Source organism: Esox lucius, chromosome 22 (genome assembly GCF_011004845.1).
Source record: "Esox lucius isolate fEsoLuc1 chromosome 22, fEsoLuc1.pri, whole genome shotgun sequence".
In the NCBI taxonomy this organism is placed as follows: Eukaryota; Metazoa; Chordata; class Actinopteri; order Esociformes; family Esocidae; genus Esox; species Esox lucius.
This window is the reverse complement of record NC_047590.1, coordinates 8,687,991-8,709,966: the sequence shown is the minus strand read 5'-3', so window position 1 is coordinate 8,709,966 and position 21,976 is coordinate 8,687,991. Positions and strand designations below refer to the sequence as shown.

The window sequence follows — 21,976 nt, the reverse complement described above, 5'->3', positions numbered from 1 at the left end:
GTTACTAATGTTTTTTTTTTTTTGACTGTGGTCCCAGCTATATTCAGGTCATTGACCAGGTCCTGCCGTGTAGTTCTGGGCTGATCCCTCACCTTCCTCATGATCATTGATCCCCGACGAGGTGAGATCTTGCATGGAGCCCCAGACCGAGGGAGATTGACCATCATCTTGAACTTCTTCCATTTTCTAATAATTGCGCCAACAGTTGTTGCCTTCTCACCAAGCTGCTTGCCTATTGTCCTGTAGCCCATCCCAGCCTTGTGCAGGTCTACAATTGTATCCCTGATGTCCTTACACAGCTCTCTGGTCTTGGCCATTGTGGAGAGGTTGAAGTCTGTTTGATTGAGTGTGTGGACAGGTGTCTTTTATACAGGTAACAAGTTCAAACAGGTGCAGTTAATACAGGTAATGAGTAATGAGTGGAGAACAGGAGGGCTTCTTAAAGAAAAACTAACAGGTCTGTGAAAGCTGGAATTATTACTGGTTGGTAGGTGATCAAATACTTATGTCATGCAAAAAAATGCAAATGAATTAATTAGAAATCATACAATGTGATTTTCTGGATTTTTGTTTTAGATTCCGTCTCTCACAGTTGAAGTGTACCTATGATAAAAATTACAGACCTCTACATTCTGTGTAAGTAGGAAAACCTGCAAAATCGGCAGTGTATCAAATACTTGTTCTCCCCACTGTATATATATATAGATATAGAGATATACATAGATGGTTCCTAGGTTCAAATTAGCCCATTTTGACTAATAACGTGCACTCAGGTACTCATGTATTTTATTTGGATCAAGTAGACCGACATCAAAAGATATACCTAGCTCTGTGGATTCTTTGCAATGAAAGTCCCAGTGCAGAAAATTGCCCGTAAGTCATAAGTGCTGATTTCTATTTGAAAATTGCACTCAGTTGGCCCAAAGTAGGAAACAGACTTTAAGAGAGACTTTTTATTCCAAACATATCCACCCCAACCTCTCTCCCCAGGGGATAACTACACCTCAATGCAGTTTAAATTCTGCCTGACTTTTTTCACATCACCTAATTATTTATTCATATTCCATGTAGACAGCACACCTTTCATTTGGAGCTTTTAAACTGTTTGATGCTGCCTGTCTTTGTGCTGGTATTCACACACACCATAGCACACACACACTCTCACACACACAGTAATGCATACACACACACACACACACACGCGCGCATGCCCATGTTTGCCTGTGTACGAATAAGTATTACATGTTATTGATGATAAAAGCCTCCTGGGTGTATACATTTAAGAACAAACATCAGATGATATGATGGTGGAACACTGGTCACTGTGAAGCGTTGTGTTTCACCCGACAACCCAGAAATATATTTTAGACTAAGCCGTCGTTTCATCTCTTTATGCTGTGTTGAACAAATTGTTGTTCACCAAACCAGAAAAGGCTGCCTGCAGGTTTGTTCCATCTAAAGCGTTGCCTTGCCCTTGCTCTAGTTATTGCGAGGGTCTGAAATCTTGAACGAAGCACATGTCACTTCCCCTTGTGATCACAGTCTGGGAGGCTGGTAGTCAGGGAGAGGTGGTGAACTTGTCAGCCTTCTCGGCAAAGCTTGCTTTTCAGGAACGGCACGTGGGAGACTTAAATGGCATGGAAGGATCTGTTTCTCGCTGTGATTTCTATTTAAGAGCTTTATCAAACAACCACAGTAATGTAGAAAAAGTGTCTCTTCCATTTGGTTGTTATGGAATATAAAATATGGATGTATTTTCATTCTATGGTCAAGACAATGCCACCTACACACACATCAGAGAGAAACTATGTAGCAAAATGAGGATAATAGGATACTAATCTGAAATTATTAAGGCTATTTAAATTACCAGACTAGTGAAATATTCCCATTGACTGAGCTATCACTGTTGATCACAAAGAAGATTTATTGTTAAAACGTGTAAACTACCGCCGGCGTTATGGTAAACGCAGATTACGGTAAAGACATAAAATGTTACACTGGTAACATTGGGGAGGGGGATTTAATTAACAAGAAATTGACTAACGATTAGTTGCCTAGTAATCCATCAATAAAGCAGAGCCGCTGTTCTTACACAGGACTAACCTAAGCTGACATAGGCTCACACACAGTTTTACACATTCACACCAGTAGAGATTAGGGAATCTACAGTATGGTAGTGTAGTACTCTCCAAAGTTATGCGTTGGTTAGCAGTAGATTATGTATGTATATATATATATATAGATATATATATATAGATAGATAGATAGATAGATGAATAGATTTCAGCCAAAACTGCCAGACGAATTGTTCAGGATACAAAGAAAAACCCACAGGTAACCTCTGGAGAAATACAGGCTGCTCTGGATAAAGACGGTGTGGTTGTTTCAAGGAGCACAATATGACAATACTTGAACAAAAATGAGCTGCATGGTCGAGTTGCCAGAAAGAAGCCTTTACTGCACCAATGCCACAAAAAAGCCCGGTTACAATATGCCAACAACGCCTTGAAACACCTCACAGCTTCTGACACACTGTAATTTGGAATGACAAGACCAAAATAGAGCTTTATTGTGACAACCATAAGCGCTATGTTTAGAGAGGGGTCAACAAGGCATATAGTGAACAGATATCATCCCCACTGTGAAGCATGTTGGTGGCTCACTGATGTTTTTGTGGTGTGTGAGTTCTAAAGGCACAGGGAAGCTTGTGAAAATCAATGGCAAGATGAATGCAGCATGTTATCAGAAAATACTAGCAAACAATTTGCATTCTTCTGCACAAAAGCTGCTCATGGGACGCTCTTGGACTTTCCAGCACGACAATGACCCTAAGCAGAATGCCAAGTTGACCCTCCAGTGGTTAAAAAGGTGAAGGTTCTGGAGTGGCCATCACAGTCTCCTGACCTTAATATCATCAAGCCACTCTGGGGAGATCTTAAACGTGCGGTTCATGCAAGACGACCAAAGACTTTGCATGACCTGGAGGCATTTCTTACCACCTGCAAGAATTCGGGGCTTCGTAGACAACTATTACAAAAGACTGCATGCTGTCATTGATGCTAAAGGGGGCAATACACAGTATTAAGAACTAAGGGTATGCAGACTTTTGAACAGGGGTCAGTTCATTTTTTTTCTTTGTTGCCATGTTTTCTTTTATGATTGTGCTATTTGTTATAACCTACAGTTGAATATGGATCCCATAAGAGATAAAAGAAATGTGTTTTGCTAGCTCACTCACGTTTTTTTTTTTACAAATGGTACATATATTACCTATTCACCAAGGGTATGTATATTGTTGTGTACTGTATATTGTTGTGTGATTATGTATGCTTTATTGTGTATGTAATAAAGATTTATTAAATCTTTATTCTTTATCACATCTTTCATTTTCTGAGTTGACCTAAAAGATTAACGCATTATTGTGTAGAACCATTTGGGACGACACCGCCTCGGGTCCTCAGACACATCCTGTGCCAGGGAGATCCTCTTGTAATTCCTGGCATGGTGGGACATCGGTGGAGGAGTGTGCTTATGTCCTGTCCTGCCTTTAATCTCTGCTGATAGTGGGCAGAGGCAGCCAGGTGGATGTGTATTTGGGTGTAGTCTGCCAACTGCGAGCCATTTCAGGTTGGCCCGGTGATCAGACGACACATCCCTTCAGTAATTGTCTTTATAATGGCATCTCCTTACTGTATAGAATGTACTGCAGAATTGGACTGCAGCAGTGAATCAGAAATGCTGCAATATGCTTCATTTTGTAAGTTTTTTCCATTTTTGCCATGTGTACTGACTAATTAGAACATTCCTAAAATGAAACTACAGTAATTCCAGTACTTTAATACAAATGAAATGTGTACAAAATGAATGTACGTAGGATATCCACCAATTGGTAAAAATGGATGGAGTTTATAGCAATACTAGTCAGCCCTGGCATCCTCATTTGGCCTCATGTAGCATTCATTGCATCCAGGACAAACTTTGGACGTGTACATGGCTGGGTCCAAGTTTACGTATAAAAAATATACAGTGGATATAAAAAGTCTAAATACCCCTGTTAAAATGCCAGGATCTTGTGATGTAAAAGAATGAGACAAAGATAAATCATGTCTGAACTTTTTCCACCTTTAATGTGACCTATAACGTGAACAATTCAATTGAAAAACAAACTGAAATCTTTGAGAGGGAAAAATAAAAGGGTGAAAAATAAAAGTATTAGTTTAAGGGTGTGCACACCCTTAAACTAATACTTTTTGGGTAGGAGTCTATTAGCATGGCACATATTAATGTGGCAATACTTGCCCACTCTTCTTTGCAAAAGCGCTCCAAATCTGTCAGATTGTGAGAACATCTCCTGTGCACAGCCCTCTTCAGATCACCCAGCAGATGTTCAATTGGATTCAGGTCTGGGCTCTGGCTGGGCCATTCCAAAATGTTAATCTTCTTCTGGTGAAGCCATGCTTTTGTAGATTTGGATGTGTGCTTTGGGTTGTTGTCGTGCTGAAAGGTGAACTTCCCCTTCATCTTCAGCTTTCTAACGGACAACTGAAGGTTTTGTGCCAAAATTGCCTGGTATTTGGAACTGTTCATAATTCCCTCCACCCTGACTAAGGCCCCGATTCCAGCTGAAGAAAAACAGCCCCAAAGCATGAGGCTGCCACCACCATGCTTCACTGTGGGTATGGTGTTCTTTGGGTGATGTGCAGTGTTGTTTTTGTGCCAAACATACAGTGGGGAGAAGAAGTATTTGATACACTGAAGATTTTGCAGGTTTTCCCACTTACAAAGCATGTAGAGGTCTGTAATTTGTATCATAGGTACACTTCAGAGAATCCAGAAAATCACATTGTATGATTTTTAAATAATTAATTTGCTTTTTATTACATGACATAAGTATTTGATCACCTACCAACCAGTAATAATTCCGGCTCTCACAGACCTGTTAGTTTTTCTTTAGGTTTTTCAAATTAATTACTTAAAAATCCTACGATGTGATTTTCTGGATTTTTCTTTTAGATTCCGTCACTCACAGTTGAAGAGTACCTATGATAACAAAATCGGCAGTGTATCAAATACTTGTTCTCCGCACTGTACCTTTTGGAATTATGGCCAAAAAGTTCAAGCTTGGTTCAGACCATAAAACAAGTCCCCCACTTGCTTTTGGGGGACTTGATGTTTGTTTTTGCAAACTTCAGCATGGCTTTTGCTCTGAGATGCAACTACGAAAATGTAAGGAAAACAGCTGAACTTTATTTGTGATTAATCAGAGTCACTTTAAATGATGGCAGGTGTGTAATGACTTCTATTTAACATGAGTTTGAATGTGATTGGATAATTCTGAACCCAGCCACATCCCCAGTTATAAGGGGGTGTGCACACTTATGCAACCAGGTTATTGAAAGGTTTTTCATTTTCATTTTTCCCCCTCAAAGATTTCAGATTGTTTTCAATTTAATTGTTCACATTATAGGTTGCATTAGTTCTGACATGATTTATCTTTGTCTCATTCTTTCACATCACAAAAACCTGCCAATTTAACAGGGGTGTGCAGACTTTTTATATCCACTGTACATTCCAAAAATGTTCCCCTGCTTGTAGATGGTAATATTATTGAAAATAAAAAACCTGGATAGGTTTTTGCTTGTGCTTGGTCTGTTTTTTTATACATATATATATATATATATATGTATATGTGTGTGTATGTATGTATGTATGTATATAGCTCCATATATATATATATATATATATATATACAAATATAAATATGTGTGTATATATATATGTGTATATGTATTTATATGTGTTTATATATACAGCTCCAGAAAAATTTAAGAGACCACTGCACCATTTTCTTTCCTTTCCAAAAAGGTCGAAAAGGAAGATTTTGAGTGAGGAACAGAAGGGTTAAAATTAAGAGATCCACTGCAAATTGAACGCTTCTGTTCCTCACTCAAAACCTTCCTTTTCAACTTTTTTGGAAAGGAAAGAAAAAGGTTGAGTAGTCTATTATTTTTTTCCAGAAATATATTAATATGTTGTTACTTTGTATGTATAAAATTAAATTTTTTTGTGTTTGTTTTTAACTTAAATGTAGCTCTTTAGAAATGACTAGGTAAACATATTCAAAATGGACTGGAGATATAGCGTTGAGCTTGAGCAAGCGAAGAATTCATGAATCTTTAAGTAAACAGAAATTATCCACAGTTTAGTCCACCGACTGCTGTTATGTTAACTATGTAGAGAGTATGTAAACTCAATACAACTATAATAGTATTTTAACTTTAGTTTGACATGAGTTTTGCATTTTTAGTAGTTTTGTATTTACTCTCACAGCAGTGTGCTTTGCATTGATATTGTGTCTCAAAGCAATGACAAATGACTAACGGTTTTGCCAAAAAAAGATACTGTGGTGCTCATTAGGTTAAAATGGAGATCAACTCTCAGTTTCATTGAAAGCATCTTAACAATCGAGAAATGCTGTTATTTGATTGAAAACCAATGTCAACGTTAAATCCTGCCCTATTCTTTCAGTGTTATACTGTAATTTGAGTGGTTTTGAGCTGATTTTCTGAATTGTTGATCTCCAAAAGGATACCGACAGACATATTTTAGATGTGTCTCGGTTGTCAAGCTCTTATGTCTGACAGATTCTTGTCTGCTGCTTTGCCTCAGCCTTTCGGAAAAGCTGTTTGTTGAGAGTGTTTTAGACTTTGTCTGGCCTTCGTTCCTTTTCTCTCCAAATATAAATAGACCTCAGTGTGACAGCCTCTTCCAAACTGTCATTCTCTCAGTGAGCTTTGGTTCTTCAAAATGTGTGTATTTCCAGGTTTTGATATGTATTTTGGTGTGACTTTATCAATTTTTGTTGTCAATATGTATAACACTCTATTTTAGAACCTAGCCATACATACCACTCACAGTTAGGACTAGCCTTCACAGACCTGTACTATTACAATAACTGGGTTTTATGCAGCAGTGGAAGTTAGCCAGTAAGGACTAGTCCAGTTCACTCACTCATAGTGGAGATGTAGTGTTGTACCGGTATAACATGAGCCTTGCAAAATAATTCAAATAAAATGCCAAGAAAACTTTGATCCTTATTTAAAATCAGCTGCATCTAAATCCGGAAATTCTCTTCAAAACAGGCAATACGCCCTCAAAATAACATTGCGGTTTTAACAAAAACAATAGAATGTTGCCAAGGGATAAGATGCTAGGTGCCAAGTATCTGAGAGTGGGATGAGTGCATGAAACAGTCGATGCCTTAATTCAGAGTAGAAGAGCATAATGACAACTGCTAAATATCAACACACTAATTCTGATGTCTCTTTTCATTATTCCAATTGCTGCACAAATGATTTTGTGAGTGGATGAAATAGCCAACTGTGATTGTTTGACCCTCGGATGAAAACACCATTATTGGTTGTGTTTATGCCACACTAAGCTAATACCAACGGAAATGGGTAATTGGACAATACAAAAACAATTTACAATCCTTGGTCAGAACATCAAGATTGCGGTAAATTAATGTTAAGATTACACCCATAACGTGTGTATGTCCGTTAACGTCCAGCGCTGGTAAAACAAGGAATCCACATTGGCCCTTGGTTTGTGCTAATAAAACAACATGTTTACTAAAGGGGTAGACTTTATCCACACAAACTCATCACAAAAACCCAATGGCGTGTGAATGAATCTATTCCCCCCCACCAAGCACTCGGCACCTGCAGGAAGGAGGTTTGTCAGAGTAATGTAGCATAGCTTTGTGGTATTAAACTGCAGGGTATGCAGTTTCTATTAATGCAACATTAAAGGCCATATTGTCATTGTTGTCCATGAACCTGGACTAGTGACTCTGTCCTGAGCTAACCTAACTACTGGGCTATGCAAGTCATTTGAGTAATTGTTCCCCATGATAGAGGATGGGGACCATGCAGTACATCTGTCATTGGTGTGTCCATGCGTCGCAGGCGCTCAAGGCACGTGGTCTTATTTTAACGGGTTTCGCTGTGTCATTTGCAACATTTCCCTGACTGGCCGGATGGTGGAGCTGTACCAATTTAAATATGTAATGTTATAAATGTCACAAGCCTCTTCTAACAGGAAACAATATTTGTGTCAGGTGTGTGTGCTGCGTCAGTATGCATTTGTGTTATATATGGATGAGTGTATGTGTGTGTGTGGCTAGAGTCCACTCTGTGTGCCTAGTCAGTACTAAAGGCTAAGTGCTGAAAGGGGCCCATGCGGATAGCCCTGGTAGCCATTAAATCATCATTTTACAGTCATGTTGACCAGTCTATGTTGTAGAGGCTGATTGACATCTCAATCTGCCCAAGGAGAGGGGGCTGCGGGTTGGTCTCAGTATGTGTGCGTGTGTCACACACCGCTTGCCAGATTTGGGAAGAATTTGGTTTAAAGGCGCACAGTGACATAGAGGTCTGGCACTTATTAAAATACATACTTTGGCCTGAAAGGGGCACAACAACCAGCAACACCCCCATTTTACCTGATCTCATACAATTTGGTGAGCAGAGCAATCACCAGCATTGATCTGTGGTCTGTCACGTAAATCCCAGAAATTTAAAGGATGTTTGCAAATTAGCTAGGTTTTTTACACGTTTCAAGCCTGGTCGTAATGCTTTCGGACACTGCACATATAAGCCTGGTAACAACAGCTATGCTGATTTGGCCTTGGTGAGAGTGGCTGGGTGACTATGAAGTCAAGTAAATATCTAAGTTTAAAAAGAAAAAGAGACCTTTGGACACTTATGTAAACGTTAGCAAGCACACATTCAACGCTGTTAGCTACCTAGCCACCTACTGTTATATTATTTCATATGGTATTGTTTTAATACATCAGCAGAAGTGTCTTGGAAAGTCATTAACATGTTGCAAATGTAACGGTATTGCTTCCCTCACTGATTGGCCCAAGGGAGCAGTGCATCCTTTTTGTGCAGTGTGTTTACTGTTGCCTCGTTTGCAATTGTATGTGTCTATGGTTTGACAAGTTTCTGGAAGAAATTATACATTGACAAAAGTTGATTAATCATGCAAAAATCCAAACCTCTGTGTGCATTTCTCATTATGGGGCTATATATATATGTGTGTGTGTGTGTGTCTTGGTGTGTGTGTGTATGTATGTGTATATATATATATATATATATATATATATATATATATTATAATTTTTTAAACACATTGTTCCTGTGCCATTTAGAAAGTATATTATGAAAATTGTGATTAATGAGACAACGTTATGGGGGAGAAGGGGAAAGAAGAAAAAAACATTCTGCTTTGATGAACAGACAGACTACGAAGAAGTGTTAGAATATCAAAGCTTTAATCAAAACCTCACTCTTTAATTGTATCTCACATTTTAATGTGATACCTGAGGGGAAAAATAACACTAACATTTTATGAAAAGGGGAATTTTTGTCTGGGAAACAGTGCGATTTTTCTGTCAGTGACAGCTGGTCTTTGAATGAATTCAGCCCTAGATCGTTGGCCTTTTGAGACCCGCAGAGTGATGAACGACTTGTTTGTTTAACGTGTTTGCGGAAGATCGTTCAGGTGCGATACTACGGCTCATTTCACTCTCCACAATACTCTTACGGTAAACGGGCAACACCGCCTGCCAGGAAGCTCTCCGATGTGTAATGTGTTGTGTTCAGTATGTGTAGACTTTTATGTTGGTTTTATTAGGTGTCTGACTGACTGAAACAGTATCAAGGGTTGCTCTGCTGATGTTGGATTAAGCGGCCTTTTTCTGTTGAAACTGTCGGCCTTTTTACAAGTGTATTTCTTAAAAGCTCCGTGGCGGGAGCTGACATTTCAAGGAATATAGGCTTTAGGATATGGGGTGATTTGTTTTTGCATTGACGTCATTCAGCAATATCTGCGTAACATACCAACATGAGTTCTTCTCATTAGCATCTATTCCTTCCACGTTTACTATTGACTGGCAGCATGTTTGGGGTTGTTGCTTTAGGCATCCACAGATTAGGCAATTCTAAATGCCCTTGGTCTTTCATAAACGCTGGTGCTAATTGGCTCAACAATTTGGGTAGCAGTGATTTTGGTCTTAGCTTGTCGTATTCTAGCCCCTCCTGGTGGTGGGTTTGGCATTGACAAGTTCAGTTCTGGTTGTTGTGTTCTGGCCAAAACTTCCTGATTGAGAGAGCCTGCTAGAAGTTGCTGTGAACAGTCATGGTTATCATTGAGAAATGCCTTTCACTGCATTTATAGAGGAAGAAAGAGAGTTGGAAAAATGAATCGTCCCACTGTTAACAGAACAGGACGGATTTGATTTCAACAATTTTAAGGATATCAAAGCCTTCATCAAAACCCCACTCCCAGATATATCTCACATTGTCTATGGGTTAGCATGTACTTTAGATCAAAGACACTGCCATTCTTACTTGCTCTCTTAAAAAAAAAATCCCGAATTTCCTACAATGGTGGAATTGCACAGTGCTAATGTTTCCCTGCGATATATTTATATAACTGTAGACTATTAGCTTGGGTAGGATTACATTTTATTCATTCAATGCATTGCAATATGCAAATAATGGTTCGCCGATATATTTAGTTTGGGTCCCTGTTGATAACCTATTCCTAAATATTGCCTAAGTTGATGTAATAGATATTAAGGAGCCCTGCGACCATGAACACAAAAATTAAGTAAATTCTATGTGAGCTTTCTCATATTTAAATCATAGATTTAATCCAAGTAATTCTGGTGCTGCTTTTGAAAATGAATGAAAATTGTAAGTAGGCTAGCATGTTTCAATGTTTCAAGCATTTTCTCAAGAATGGAAAGATTACTAGATCAAAAACAAGTGCCAACAAGTTGTATTACCTGTTTAGCAGCCAAATTTGTGGGGTTGATTTTACCGCCAAGGTTACATGGCAGCTTTAAAGACCAAGTCTGGGATGTTTGCAATTACCAAAATAACTTTTTAAACCTCACATTGGTTAAATATAAAATGGTTTATATCTGCCTAATATAATAGTAGAATCACTATAATTCCTCAATTAACAAGGCCCCTGGGAGATGCTTTTTGTGTACTGGCCCAATGCTCTTGATCTCTAGGCTAACTTGCCACCCATTAATATATTTTAAAATTCAATAATAATACACCGTAATCAATTATTATTTATAAATAATATAACACCTTAATTAATCAAGAAATAACTTGTTTTCTCAAAATGTCTCCTACTAAAGTTTTTAATGAGGTCTGAGGACTCATAGCATGAGATCTGAGACCATTCGGTACTTGGTCCTCACTTTTGAATGCTCCTTCACCGCTTCACTGGGATTGAACACTCATACAGATTTTCAGTGGGATTTATTTCCCGGGGATTGAGGTGGCCATCACACCTCAGATGTTTGTGGCCGGAAAGCTTCTATTTATTTAATTGGAACACGGTTCCAGTCAGTGTTCCAATGACATTTAGCAAATTCCAGGGGCTGACATTTATGTCTCAGTATAAGCTACTTCTGGCATGATTTTCAAATAGCTTGTTAGCATGGAGGTAGTGTGTCTAATATACTTCTGCAATTATCCAACTGCGATCCTTGGAGATGTCAAACTATCTGCTTCACTGTGCTTGGAAACAAAATACTATTGCCCAGATTCTGGTTTAGTGATCTAAGATCCTGACTCAAGACCACACATTCCCTTTGGCGATGGAGGTTTTGAATCCTGGGTCAACTGACTGTCTGTATCCTTTGTCTCTGTCTCCTTTTATGTACCTCTTTCCCTTTGTCTCCTACTGTCCTATCAATAAAATAATTAACAAATTACCCCAAGTTTCTTTGAAACAGATACACTTGCCTCTTTAGCACATCAAAACCCCAGCTAAGGTAAAATTCTTAAATAACAGCTAAAGATGGTTAATTTCATATGTATAGTTATATTTCATAGCCATTTCCTGGCTGTATGAATGTCAACAACCTTTAGTCTCATAAAATGTGTGTGTTCACTGACCTTCGCTATGTTGATAGATGGAAAAGGGAGTTTGGCATGTGTGTCACCTCATATTTATGCCCCAGAAAAATCAGGAAGTCATGGATGACCACTTAAGAGTTCCTAATGACCACTGATTACCCTCATACCTATTCACTTATCCACATTTTGTTGTGTTGTAGACTTAATTTATAATTGATTATAGAATGGGTAAATAGATCTACTGTAGACACAATACCCCAGAATGAAAAATTGAAAGCAAGTTTTTAGAATGAGGAAGGGAGAAAATAAAAAATATATATATGTACTTAAGTATTTACTGTATACCATTTATTCAGTACCAAATAAGCACATTTGCCTGTGGAGTCACAGTATCATGTCTTCTTGGGTATGTCACATCCAGCTTTGCACACCTGGATTTGGGCAGTTTTTCCATTCTTATTTGTAGATCCTCTTAGCTCTGTCAGATTGGATGGGGAACCTCAGTGAACTGTGATGGAGATATTGCACAAATTTGTTTCTTTGGCTTGGGCCACTCAAGGAGAATCACAGACTTGTCCCAAAGTCAGTTGAGCATTTTCTTGGGTAATTGCTGAAAAATTACCTTTCTCACCAGTCTGGGGTCCTGTGAGCTTTGGCTCAGGTTTCCTCAATTACTTATTTTGATTCCCTCAATTCTGACCAGTTTCCCAATCCCTGATGCTAAAAAGCATCCCCATAGCATAATGCTCCCACCACCATGCTACACTGTTGGGATGGTACTAGCCAGGTGATGAGTGGTAACTTGTTTCCACTAGACGTAGTGCTTTAAATTTAGGCCTCATATTTAGATTTTGGTCTCATCAGGCCAGATCACGAATTTTCCTTATTCTCTCAGAGTCCTTGAGTCAGAATGTCATATGCTTTTTACTCAACAGTAGCTTCCATCTAACCACTTTACCAAATCATTTAAAATGACAAAATAAGAGTGACAACCAATTGTGTCCCATTATAACCTTGTCTGCAGGCTGTTATGCAAAGCGCATGTAAGCCTGGCCCCAAAAAAACATTGGAAGTTGCCCTTCAGGGACTATCATTAAATGAGACCTTACTGAGTTGAGAATTTGTCATTGTTTGATTTCAGCAAATTAAAATACCACAAAAGGCTGGTTCTAAATTGAATGGTATTTCTGATCAGCTAAAAGACACATGTTGATAATGTACTGTACAGTGTAACAAGGACGCGCGCCACCCCTCCCGACGTGGTGTTCGGCGCACATCATCGCCGGCCTTCTAGCCACGCCGCTCCTCCTCCCACGGCACTGTCATGTCTTGTTATTGCACACACCTGGTGTCCATTCCCTCATTAGGTTGCCTATATTAGTTCCTGTGTTTCTGGGTGTCTATGTCTTACATTACTGGAGATAGGCATGTTTGTTTTAGTGCTTGTGCGCAGTTTTATAGCGTGCCTTTGATTTTGTATATTGAAAATCCAAGTTACGTTTATCGCCTCCTTGCGTTTGACTCGAGTTTCTCTTCTACACACTCCACTACACCTGCATCGTGACATACAGTTTAGCCTGAGCGAGTCATTTGATAATGCCTATATTGCCAGACATTTCTTAAGACTTTCTTATTGGCAAATAAAGGCCAAGTTTGACAGTGTGTCCCACAAGGCCTTTTGCGAATTTGGTCTGAAGTTTCTGGAAACTAAAAGAAGCTCATTGAAACTGATAGAGCAGTTGTACCACTCACCCAAACTACCTGCTGCACAGCTGAACATCTTTCGTTAAAAAGCTAAGGCCGGTGGACCATCCCTGACCAAGAACCTTATTTTGACTGAGATTGTAATCAGCGTTAATATGTTTCAGACAGTGTGAGGTCCCTTTTAGACCAGGTGAGATCCCTTGTATGCTTTTGAAGGAGCTTGGCCATTTTGATGTGGTGACCCTGTGACTGCTTTTCCCCAGTACCTGCAATATCGTCTCAAAATATTTTCCCTGTTAGGTTTTGTTGTGTTTGGTTAGATGGGCAGGATGGTCATTTTTTGAGGGATGGTGTTTCTTTACCTCTGCGGGACATATGCCCAAGCAGCTAGCGTGTCATAAGGCAATATAATTCCACAACTACACTAGACTCATGACCTTATCTCAAGAGATACTGGGCTTCAGAGTGAGGGTATTTTTAAACATTTTTTCACATTTACTAAATTATATATGATCCTCTTGCTCAGATGATAAAAGTGGAGCATGTATCCACAGGGAAAGTTGATGAAGGGAAACCTTGGGTGTTACCCAGGAAGAATCAACTGAAAGGAGAAAAAAAAAAATCCATGCAGGAGCAATCCTGGACATGGTTAAAGGGGACAACCAACAATATAGTAGACCCAATTAATAGTTTTTTGGGGGTTTTTTGTCATGGGAAAAACAATGAGACTTGATTGGTTGTCATAAGCCTGCACCATCATGTTGATTGCCAAATACAGAGCATCGCTTTGATTTGGTAATTTATTCTTTTCAGGTACAAAAGCAGAGTTGGTGAAATGTCCACTGAATCATATGCAGTGTATCGGCTCAAAAAGGTGCATCCATTTTAATCAACTCTGCGATGGAGAGAGAGATTGTGAAGATGGATATGATGAAGGAGTACATTGTCGAGGTGAGTGGAGTGGCCATAATGAACTTGTGAATTTGAAGAGCAGCTATGGACATACAGTCTGTCCTTGCACTACAAACACACACACACACACACAGAATGAGAGCACCTACTTCCCATTCTGAGAAAATAGAAAATTGCTCTGCTTGCTGATCATTGGGTGATTGGTTACAATCTAAGAACAAATGGAATACTGCCACACCACAGTTCATTTATTCTATGTACTTCTTTCATTAAGCAATCTTTTTTTATATATATTATTCAAATAATTTATTCATTTTTGTTTTGCAAAGTTCATGGAAGCTCACAGGTCTTGTGAACTCCATTGTGAATCAACCATTTTAAATATCTACAGTAGGGAGAACAAGTATTTGATACACTGCCGACTTACAAAGCATGTAGAGGTCTGTCATTTTTATCATAGGTACATGGAATCTAAAACAAAAATCCAGAAAATCACATTGTATGATTTTTAAGTAATTAATTTGCATTTTATTGCATGATAAAAGTATTTGATCACCTACCAACCAGTAAGAATTCTGGCTCTCACAGACCTGTTAGTTATTCTTCAAGAAACCCTCCTGTTCTCCACTCATTACCTGTATTAACTGCACCTGTTTGAACTTGTTACCTATGTAAAAGACACCTGTCCACACAATCAAACAGACTCCAACCTCTACACAATGGCCAAGACCAGAGAACTGTGTAAGGACATCAGATATAAAATTATAGACCTGCACAAGGCTGGGATGGGCTACAGGACAATAGGCAAGCAGCTTGGTGAGAGAGCAACAACTGTTGGCGCAATTATTAGAAAATGGATGAAGATCAAGATGACGGTCAGTCTCCCTCGGCCTGGGGCTCCAAGCAAGATCTCACCTTGTGGGGCATCAGTGGTTATGAGGAAGGTGAGGGATCAGCCCAGGACTACACGGCAGGACCTGGTCAATGACCTGAATATAGCTGGGACCACAGTCTCAAAGAAAACCATTAGTAACACACTACGCCTTCATGGATTTAAATCCTGCAGCGCCCGCAAGGTCCCCCTGCTCAAGCCAGCGCATGTCCAGGCCCATCTGAAGTTTGCCAATGACAATCTGGATGATCCAGAGGAGGAATGGGAGAAGGTCATGTGGTCTAATGAGACAAAAATAGAGCGTTTTGGTCTAAACTCCACTCGCCGTGTTTGGAGGAAGAAGAAGGATGAGTACAACCCCAAGAACACCATCCCAACCGTGAAGCATGGAGGTGGAATCATCATTCTTTGGGGATGCTTTTCTGCAAAGGGGACAGGACGACTGCACCGTATTAAGGGGAGGATGGATGGTGCATGTATCGCGAGATCTTGGCCAACAACCTCCTTCCCTCAGTAAGAGCATTGAAGGTGGGTCGTGGCTGGGTCTTCCAGCATGACAACGACCCGAAACACACAGCCAGGGCAACTAAGGAGTGGCTCCGTAAGAAGGTCCTGGAGTGGCCTAGCCAGTCTCCAGACCTGAACCCAATAGAAAATCTTTGGAGGGAGTTGAAAGTCTGTATTGCCCAGCGACAGCCCCGAAACCTGAAGGATCTGGAGAAGGTCTGTATGGAGGAGTGGGCCAAAATCCCTGCTGCAGTGTGTGCAAACTTGGTCAAGAACTACAGGAAACGTATGATCTCTGTAATTGCAAACAAAGGTTTCTGTACCAAATATTAAGTTCTGCTTTTCTGATGTATCAAATACTTATGGCATGCAATAAAATGCAAATTAATTACTTAAAAATCATACAATGGGATTTTCTGGATTTTTCTTTTAGATTCCGTCACTCACCGTTGAAGAGTACCTATGATAAAAATGACAGACTTCTACATGCTTTGTAAGTGGGAAAACCTGCAAAATCGGCAGTGTATCAAATACTTGTTCTCCCCACTGTATGCAGTATACTGTACATGAAGCTTTTTGGATCTGAAATGAATTGCAGCGAGGGTCCTAAATCAACCTTCGTAAAAAAAAAGACTGTTCTTCACACCTGAATGGAGAGACTGGCTTTGATCGTTTTGTTGAATAAGAATGATTTATCGTGCGCTTTGACACTGCAATCACATTACCATATTCATGGGACTGAGTACTATTTTTGGCTAGGACTGGGGGTACTTCTTTCCAGGAAACATCTTTAGCAAGACCTTACTCTGACTTTGTTGCATAGAGTGATTTTAATCATGTTTCTTCTACAGGAATGGCTAGTGTACAAACGAAATGTCTCTCAGCATGCAATTTTAAAAACAAAATATTATTTGTTTATTACAATTTAACCTTGAAGCCTTCCGTAGGTTATAATTTTCCTGTGAAGCAGTTGAAACACAACAAAGAACACTGCAGATTTTCCATGAATCCATGAAACGCCTGGTTGTGAACTCTTTCAGTCTCCCAGTGGAAATAAACTTGAGTCTCCTGCTCGCGTCTCTTTTCTCACCCTGATTAATTGAATGCAGTTGAATAAAACTGCATTCTCATTGAAAGAATAGCACTAAGAAAAGCAAAGTACAAAGATGTGGAATAAAACTGCCATTTTATAAAAAGATGTAGAATAAACTGCCAACTTAAAGAGTCAGCGAGGCTACAGACGGAACACTTAATGGAGCATGTGGTGCAGAGAAGTGAGCCAACAGAACAGAACATAGTACATCCATCATGGTAATGAAAAATAGAAGAAAAATGTCTGTTTACTACTCTATTCTGCATTGTTAGAGCGCGAGACAAATGATCTGCTGTGACATGAATAAATGGTTCAATACAGTAGTCTGAGTTATGACTTCTGTAAAGGGATTGTTCTGCACTGTCTTTCTCTCCATTTCCACAGACAAAACACTGCCCTTTAAAACGAGCATGCCGTGAACCATGTGATTTATCTGTGATTGGTCCAAAAGTGCATTAGCTATACTCGGCTCCAAATACTGGATCAATGCCACTGGGTCAATGCCAGGGTCTTTTTCATGCCCTGAGATTCGACAATAGCAGATGTTACATTAGCAACTTATCAAAAGGGATCAGTGAGTGAGTTGTGAGAATACACACGTTTCTTTTGGTCCAATTCCCAATGGACCCCTGAATCCTACACCTTATTCACATGGGTAGATCTGTGAGGATTTGATTAGTATACTGTACATACTGTAGATCAAATTACACCTGGCCTACCCAAAGGGGTAGGGATTTTTGTTAATTAGCGTATTGTTTATACCCTTTCAAATCACAAGATCTCCCCTCTCAGTGTTCATTTCATTTCACAACTTCCTGCAGGCTTGGGAGAGTAGAAGATCAATACATAGAAGACCAAGCTGTTCAGCTTCTTATCAGCTCGTCCAAGAAGTAATAGCTAACCCCTATGCACTTTGAGGGGAGCTCATTCACCAGCCAACAACCATGACTGAACTTTTAAGTGCCCTGTCCAACATCCTAGCCATCAACCCAAGAATGTGCTTTGCCAGTTTTTCACTGCCTTTTGCGTGACATCTGTGCACTGATGGAAAGAGGAATGGATGCAGTGCAAGTTTCCAAGGAAACATTAGAAATTACAATAGTCTTTGAATGTCAAATGCTACTTTAGTGCTTGTGGTGCGTTTACACTTTAACCAGTATTTTTAATATTTTAAACATTTATATTCACAGATATCTTTTGAACAAACGTATTAACACTAAGCCAATGTGGAAAAGAGGCATATATTTTCCCTCTCTGATTCCTGATAATCTAGTTGGCTGTGAAACAGGCCATTAAAGACTATACCTGACAGCGCGTGAGCTTCCCTGGTCGCCGCTGTGACGGCTGCGTGGTGAATTTACAGCCACATAACTCACACGGTGAATCCTCAAGGTGATTCTGTTCACCGCCGTGTCCCACTAACCAGACGCAGGACCAGACACACAGCGTTCGTCGTGGGAATCGGCAAACAGGGTATAGGGCCCCCAGGCCTGCCTGGGCTGGACTAGGCTGCTTGTGGGGCTGAGGTCTGGGACTCTGGCCCGCTGAGGTAATCCATCTCAGCAGCAGGAGGCCGTCATTATGATCTACCTTTGCAAGCGAACCCTGAACACAAGCTCCCCGGTCCCCATACAATTACTCAGAGCAGGGGAGCTCTGAGCCTCACACCCATGTTCCCCATGTCTGGGGACCATCAACATCTCTGTGGGGGGTGTAGAAGATGGGAATGAGGGGACAGCGACATTACTCAAACACCTTCTGGAACAGCCAAATTACTCTTCACATGCATTACAGTCATTATGAGTTCTGGCCCTGTCTCCAGTGGTGGTGTCCTGGCGATGCATCATGAGAGAACGATGTAGCCATTTGTAATCTCTTTGAGAAGGGTTGGAGCTGCCCTGGAGATTTGTCAATACTAAAAGGTGTGCATCTTTAAGGTAGACTTGTATCGAAGTGACAGCTTGTCGACTTATGATGAAGTTCATTGACTGTGATTGATTTATAAAGGAGGGGACGGCTTTAGCATTTCGCACTTGACTTCGATATAACCCTGCCTCACATTCCCTGCTTGACTTGTATATAACTAGATATACAGTAAATTCACACATATATATCTATATAACTATACATTGATATAACTCAGCTACACACTTCCAAGGTTATCCACTGTCATGTTGTTTATGAGGGACTAAACGGTTGTGCATTTCATTTTGGGGTATTGAAGCCATTGCAATTTTTTGGAAGTGACACATTGTGCGAGCATGTAAATCACATGTAAATCACTGAATTTCTTCACCCAATTTGTGAATGAACGAATATAGTTGGTGGTGAAGATACACTGAACAGAGAAGCAGAATGCCTAACCTCAATCCCAAATGACAAAACGTTCACTGTAGTGTGCACTAGGTTTGACCGGGGTTCAGTTTTGAAGTAGTGAACTGTTTAGGGATTAGGGCATGATGTGCGGCGTAGGACTCAACCTTGGACAGCTCTCTGACTGATGCATGTGATTATGGGCAGTAAGTACTGTTGGAGGAAGTGATGGATTTCATACAATGGACCTTACATTTCTACTTTACTGCTTTCCTCTTGACAACAACCTTGAGGTGGCGTCTAATGCGGAAACATGTATCAACATAAACAGCTTTTTAAACGGCAATTAACTTTCTGAGATCGGCACAAAATGAATCATGCACGCCTGATGTTTCTGGGGTGTTGAAATGTTCCACCCATCAGCTCTTCTTTTTATGCTGGCAGCTAAAAAGAAAAGACATTTAAACTCAGAAGCTTCTCTTGAGACTTCCGTGATTCTGTGGCCATAAACATGATACCTAACACATGTTATGAGTAACATAACACCTTTTATGAGAAGTCATGTCCATGGCAGTGCTGAATGTTTACGTCGATGTTGCAATTTTTTCAGTACTACTCGCATTAAAAAAAAAAAAGCAATTACCAGTAGATCTGCAGTTAATGTTTTAAGTTAATGTTTCAAGTAAAAATGTTTCTACAAAATCAATCAAAGTGACCGACATATTCCCCAATGTAACTTTCTTGCCGGTCCGTCTATCAGTTTGCATTGACTTGTAATCTGCTTATACTTGCTTTTATACACTTATTGCAGTCCCATCCTTCTCTCCGTAAACCATCCTGGACTAGCTAGTACTATAGCGATCTCGTTTAGCGAGGGAAGAGGAGACAAGTTGTGTTATTGTTTAGAGGCAGGATTCTACACGTTGCCCCTTTAACCACCTAAGAAGACATCGCTTTTGTTTGGCGGATGCCACGGAAATCAAACGCAGGGAAGGATAAGTAACATTGTAATGGTACCTTCGCACAGCAAAAAATAATACAACTTCGCACCACAAAAGTAATACATGTTTACAATCTAATATACGTCTGTGTATCTCCCCCCCCCCCCCCCCCCCCCCCCCCCCCCCCCCCCCCCCCCCCCCCGTGCCTTTCAGAACTTCAGCCGAAGTGCCAAGAGTTGCTGTGTGAGTATGGCTGTGTCATGATGAGAAACGTGACGTTCTGCTACTGTGCAGACGGCTTTGAGTTGGAGGAGGATGGCCGATCCTGCAGAGGTAGGAAGGACAGACGGCCCTCAAGGCTATTAATCTAAATCATACGGATGGGAGGCAGATATCGTTAACCTTATATTACTAGGCTGATTCCCGGAGTCACTCTATGAATCGGCGTACTGAAACAGAATGTACGCGGGTCTTCTGCCCAGTTGTGCAAGGTTAAGTTATCGGATTGATATTGACAAGCTCATGAAGAGTTTCAAATCTGAAATAACTGTAGCCCCGTTTCATTCGACAACCCAGGTATTTGGGTAATTCTGTAATACCTGCTACAGTGCGTTGCCACACACGGCTATTTCACTCTCTGTCTTTGAGATGGGGCAGCTTTTTTGTCTTTTTGGAGCCACGCCAGGTTTATGGATCGTGATGATGTTTTCACTGCACACAGGGAGTCTGTAACAAATGATTGGTCTTGTCACTGTAGATCACGATGAATGCAAAGTTCCTGGAACATGCAGCCAGGCCTGCATGAACACATATGGTTCATATAGATGTAGCTGCACGGAAGGATACCTCCTACAACCCAACAGAAGGTCCTGCAAAGCCAAGACGGGTAAGAAGAATGTCATATCCTGGCTTCAGTACTCAAAACCATCGCTTTTCTGTTTGTTGTTTCATGAGGAAAACCAAAGGGTTTCCATCTGTGCTGAAGACTTGTGAATCCATGCAAAGCCCGACCTCTTGCTCGGCCATAGCGATTTAATGTCCGCCTTTCTCTGCTGCTCCCTCAGGCCACCGTACTGTGGCGATTCAATCAGGGAGACAGTTTACAATTGTTGCAGCAAAGACCGGAAAAGAGGCCAGAGGGATGTTGAGACGTAACCTTTAAAGGAAAGGCTTTAGGAAGAGAGGGAATCCTGATTTATGACTTGCATTTCTCCCATTACTCAACTACCTAAACCCTCCGTGGAGTGGGGAGGTAAATCACCCTCTACCTGGGTGAATAGGCATCCATGCCTCGCATACACTAACGCATGCCTTCCACTTCACCGGCTCTTAGGCCCCATACATCTGCCAGTTACAGTTGTAAAACACCCGGTGACGATACTCTGTTTACTATCCTGCTGGATTTACAGTAGTGGGCTATTCCTTAGAAAGACATTTCATGTTGTCCCCATTGAAGGAGTCCATAAATAAGGGAACTTAAAACAGTGACGGGAGGGCGATAGTGGAAGACACAGTGCCAGGCATTCACGTATCCAAACTAGCTGGGGAGCTGAGCACTGACGCGTAAAACGCGCGGTTTGTGCCGTACGGCTGGATAATAAACAGTGGGGAGAACAAGTATTTGATACACTGCCAAATTTGCAACATCCAGAAAATCCCATTGTAT

At 40.4% G+C, this 21,976-nt stretch overlaps 1 protein-coding gene across 3 annotated transcripts in view; it reads left to right on the top strand.

Annotated features, from left to right (window-relative positions):
• The window catches only part of lrp1ba (low density lipoprotein receptor-related protein 1Ba), a 146,185-nt gene that overhangs the window by 23,327 nt on the left and 100,882 nt on the right, over nt 1–21,976 (top strand). For all 3 annotated transcript variants that reach the window (XM_020042497.3, XM_020042495.3, XM_020042494.3), the window contains exons 2-4: nt 14,466–14,603; nt 20,524–20,643; nt 21,068–21,196. In XM_020042497.3, coding sequence (XP_019898056.3) covers nt 14,466–14,603; nt 20,524–20,643; nt 21,068–21,196 — 387 coding nt within the window. The remainder of the gene's footprint in view (nt 1–14,465; nt 14,604–20,523; nt 20,644–21,067; nt 21,197–21,976) is intronic.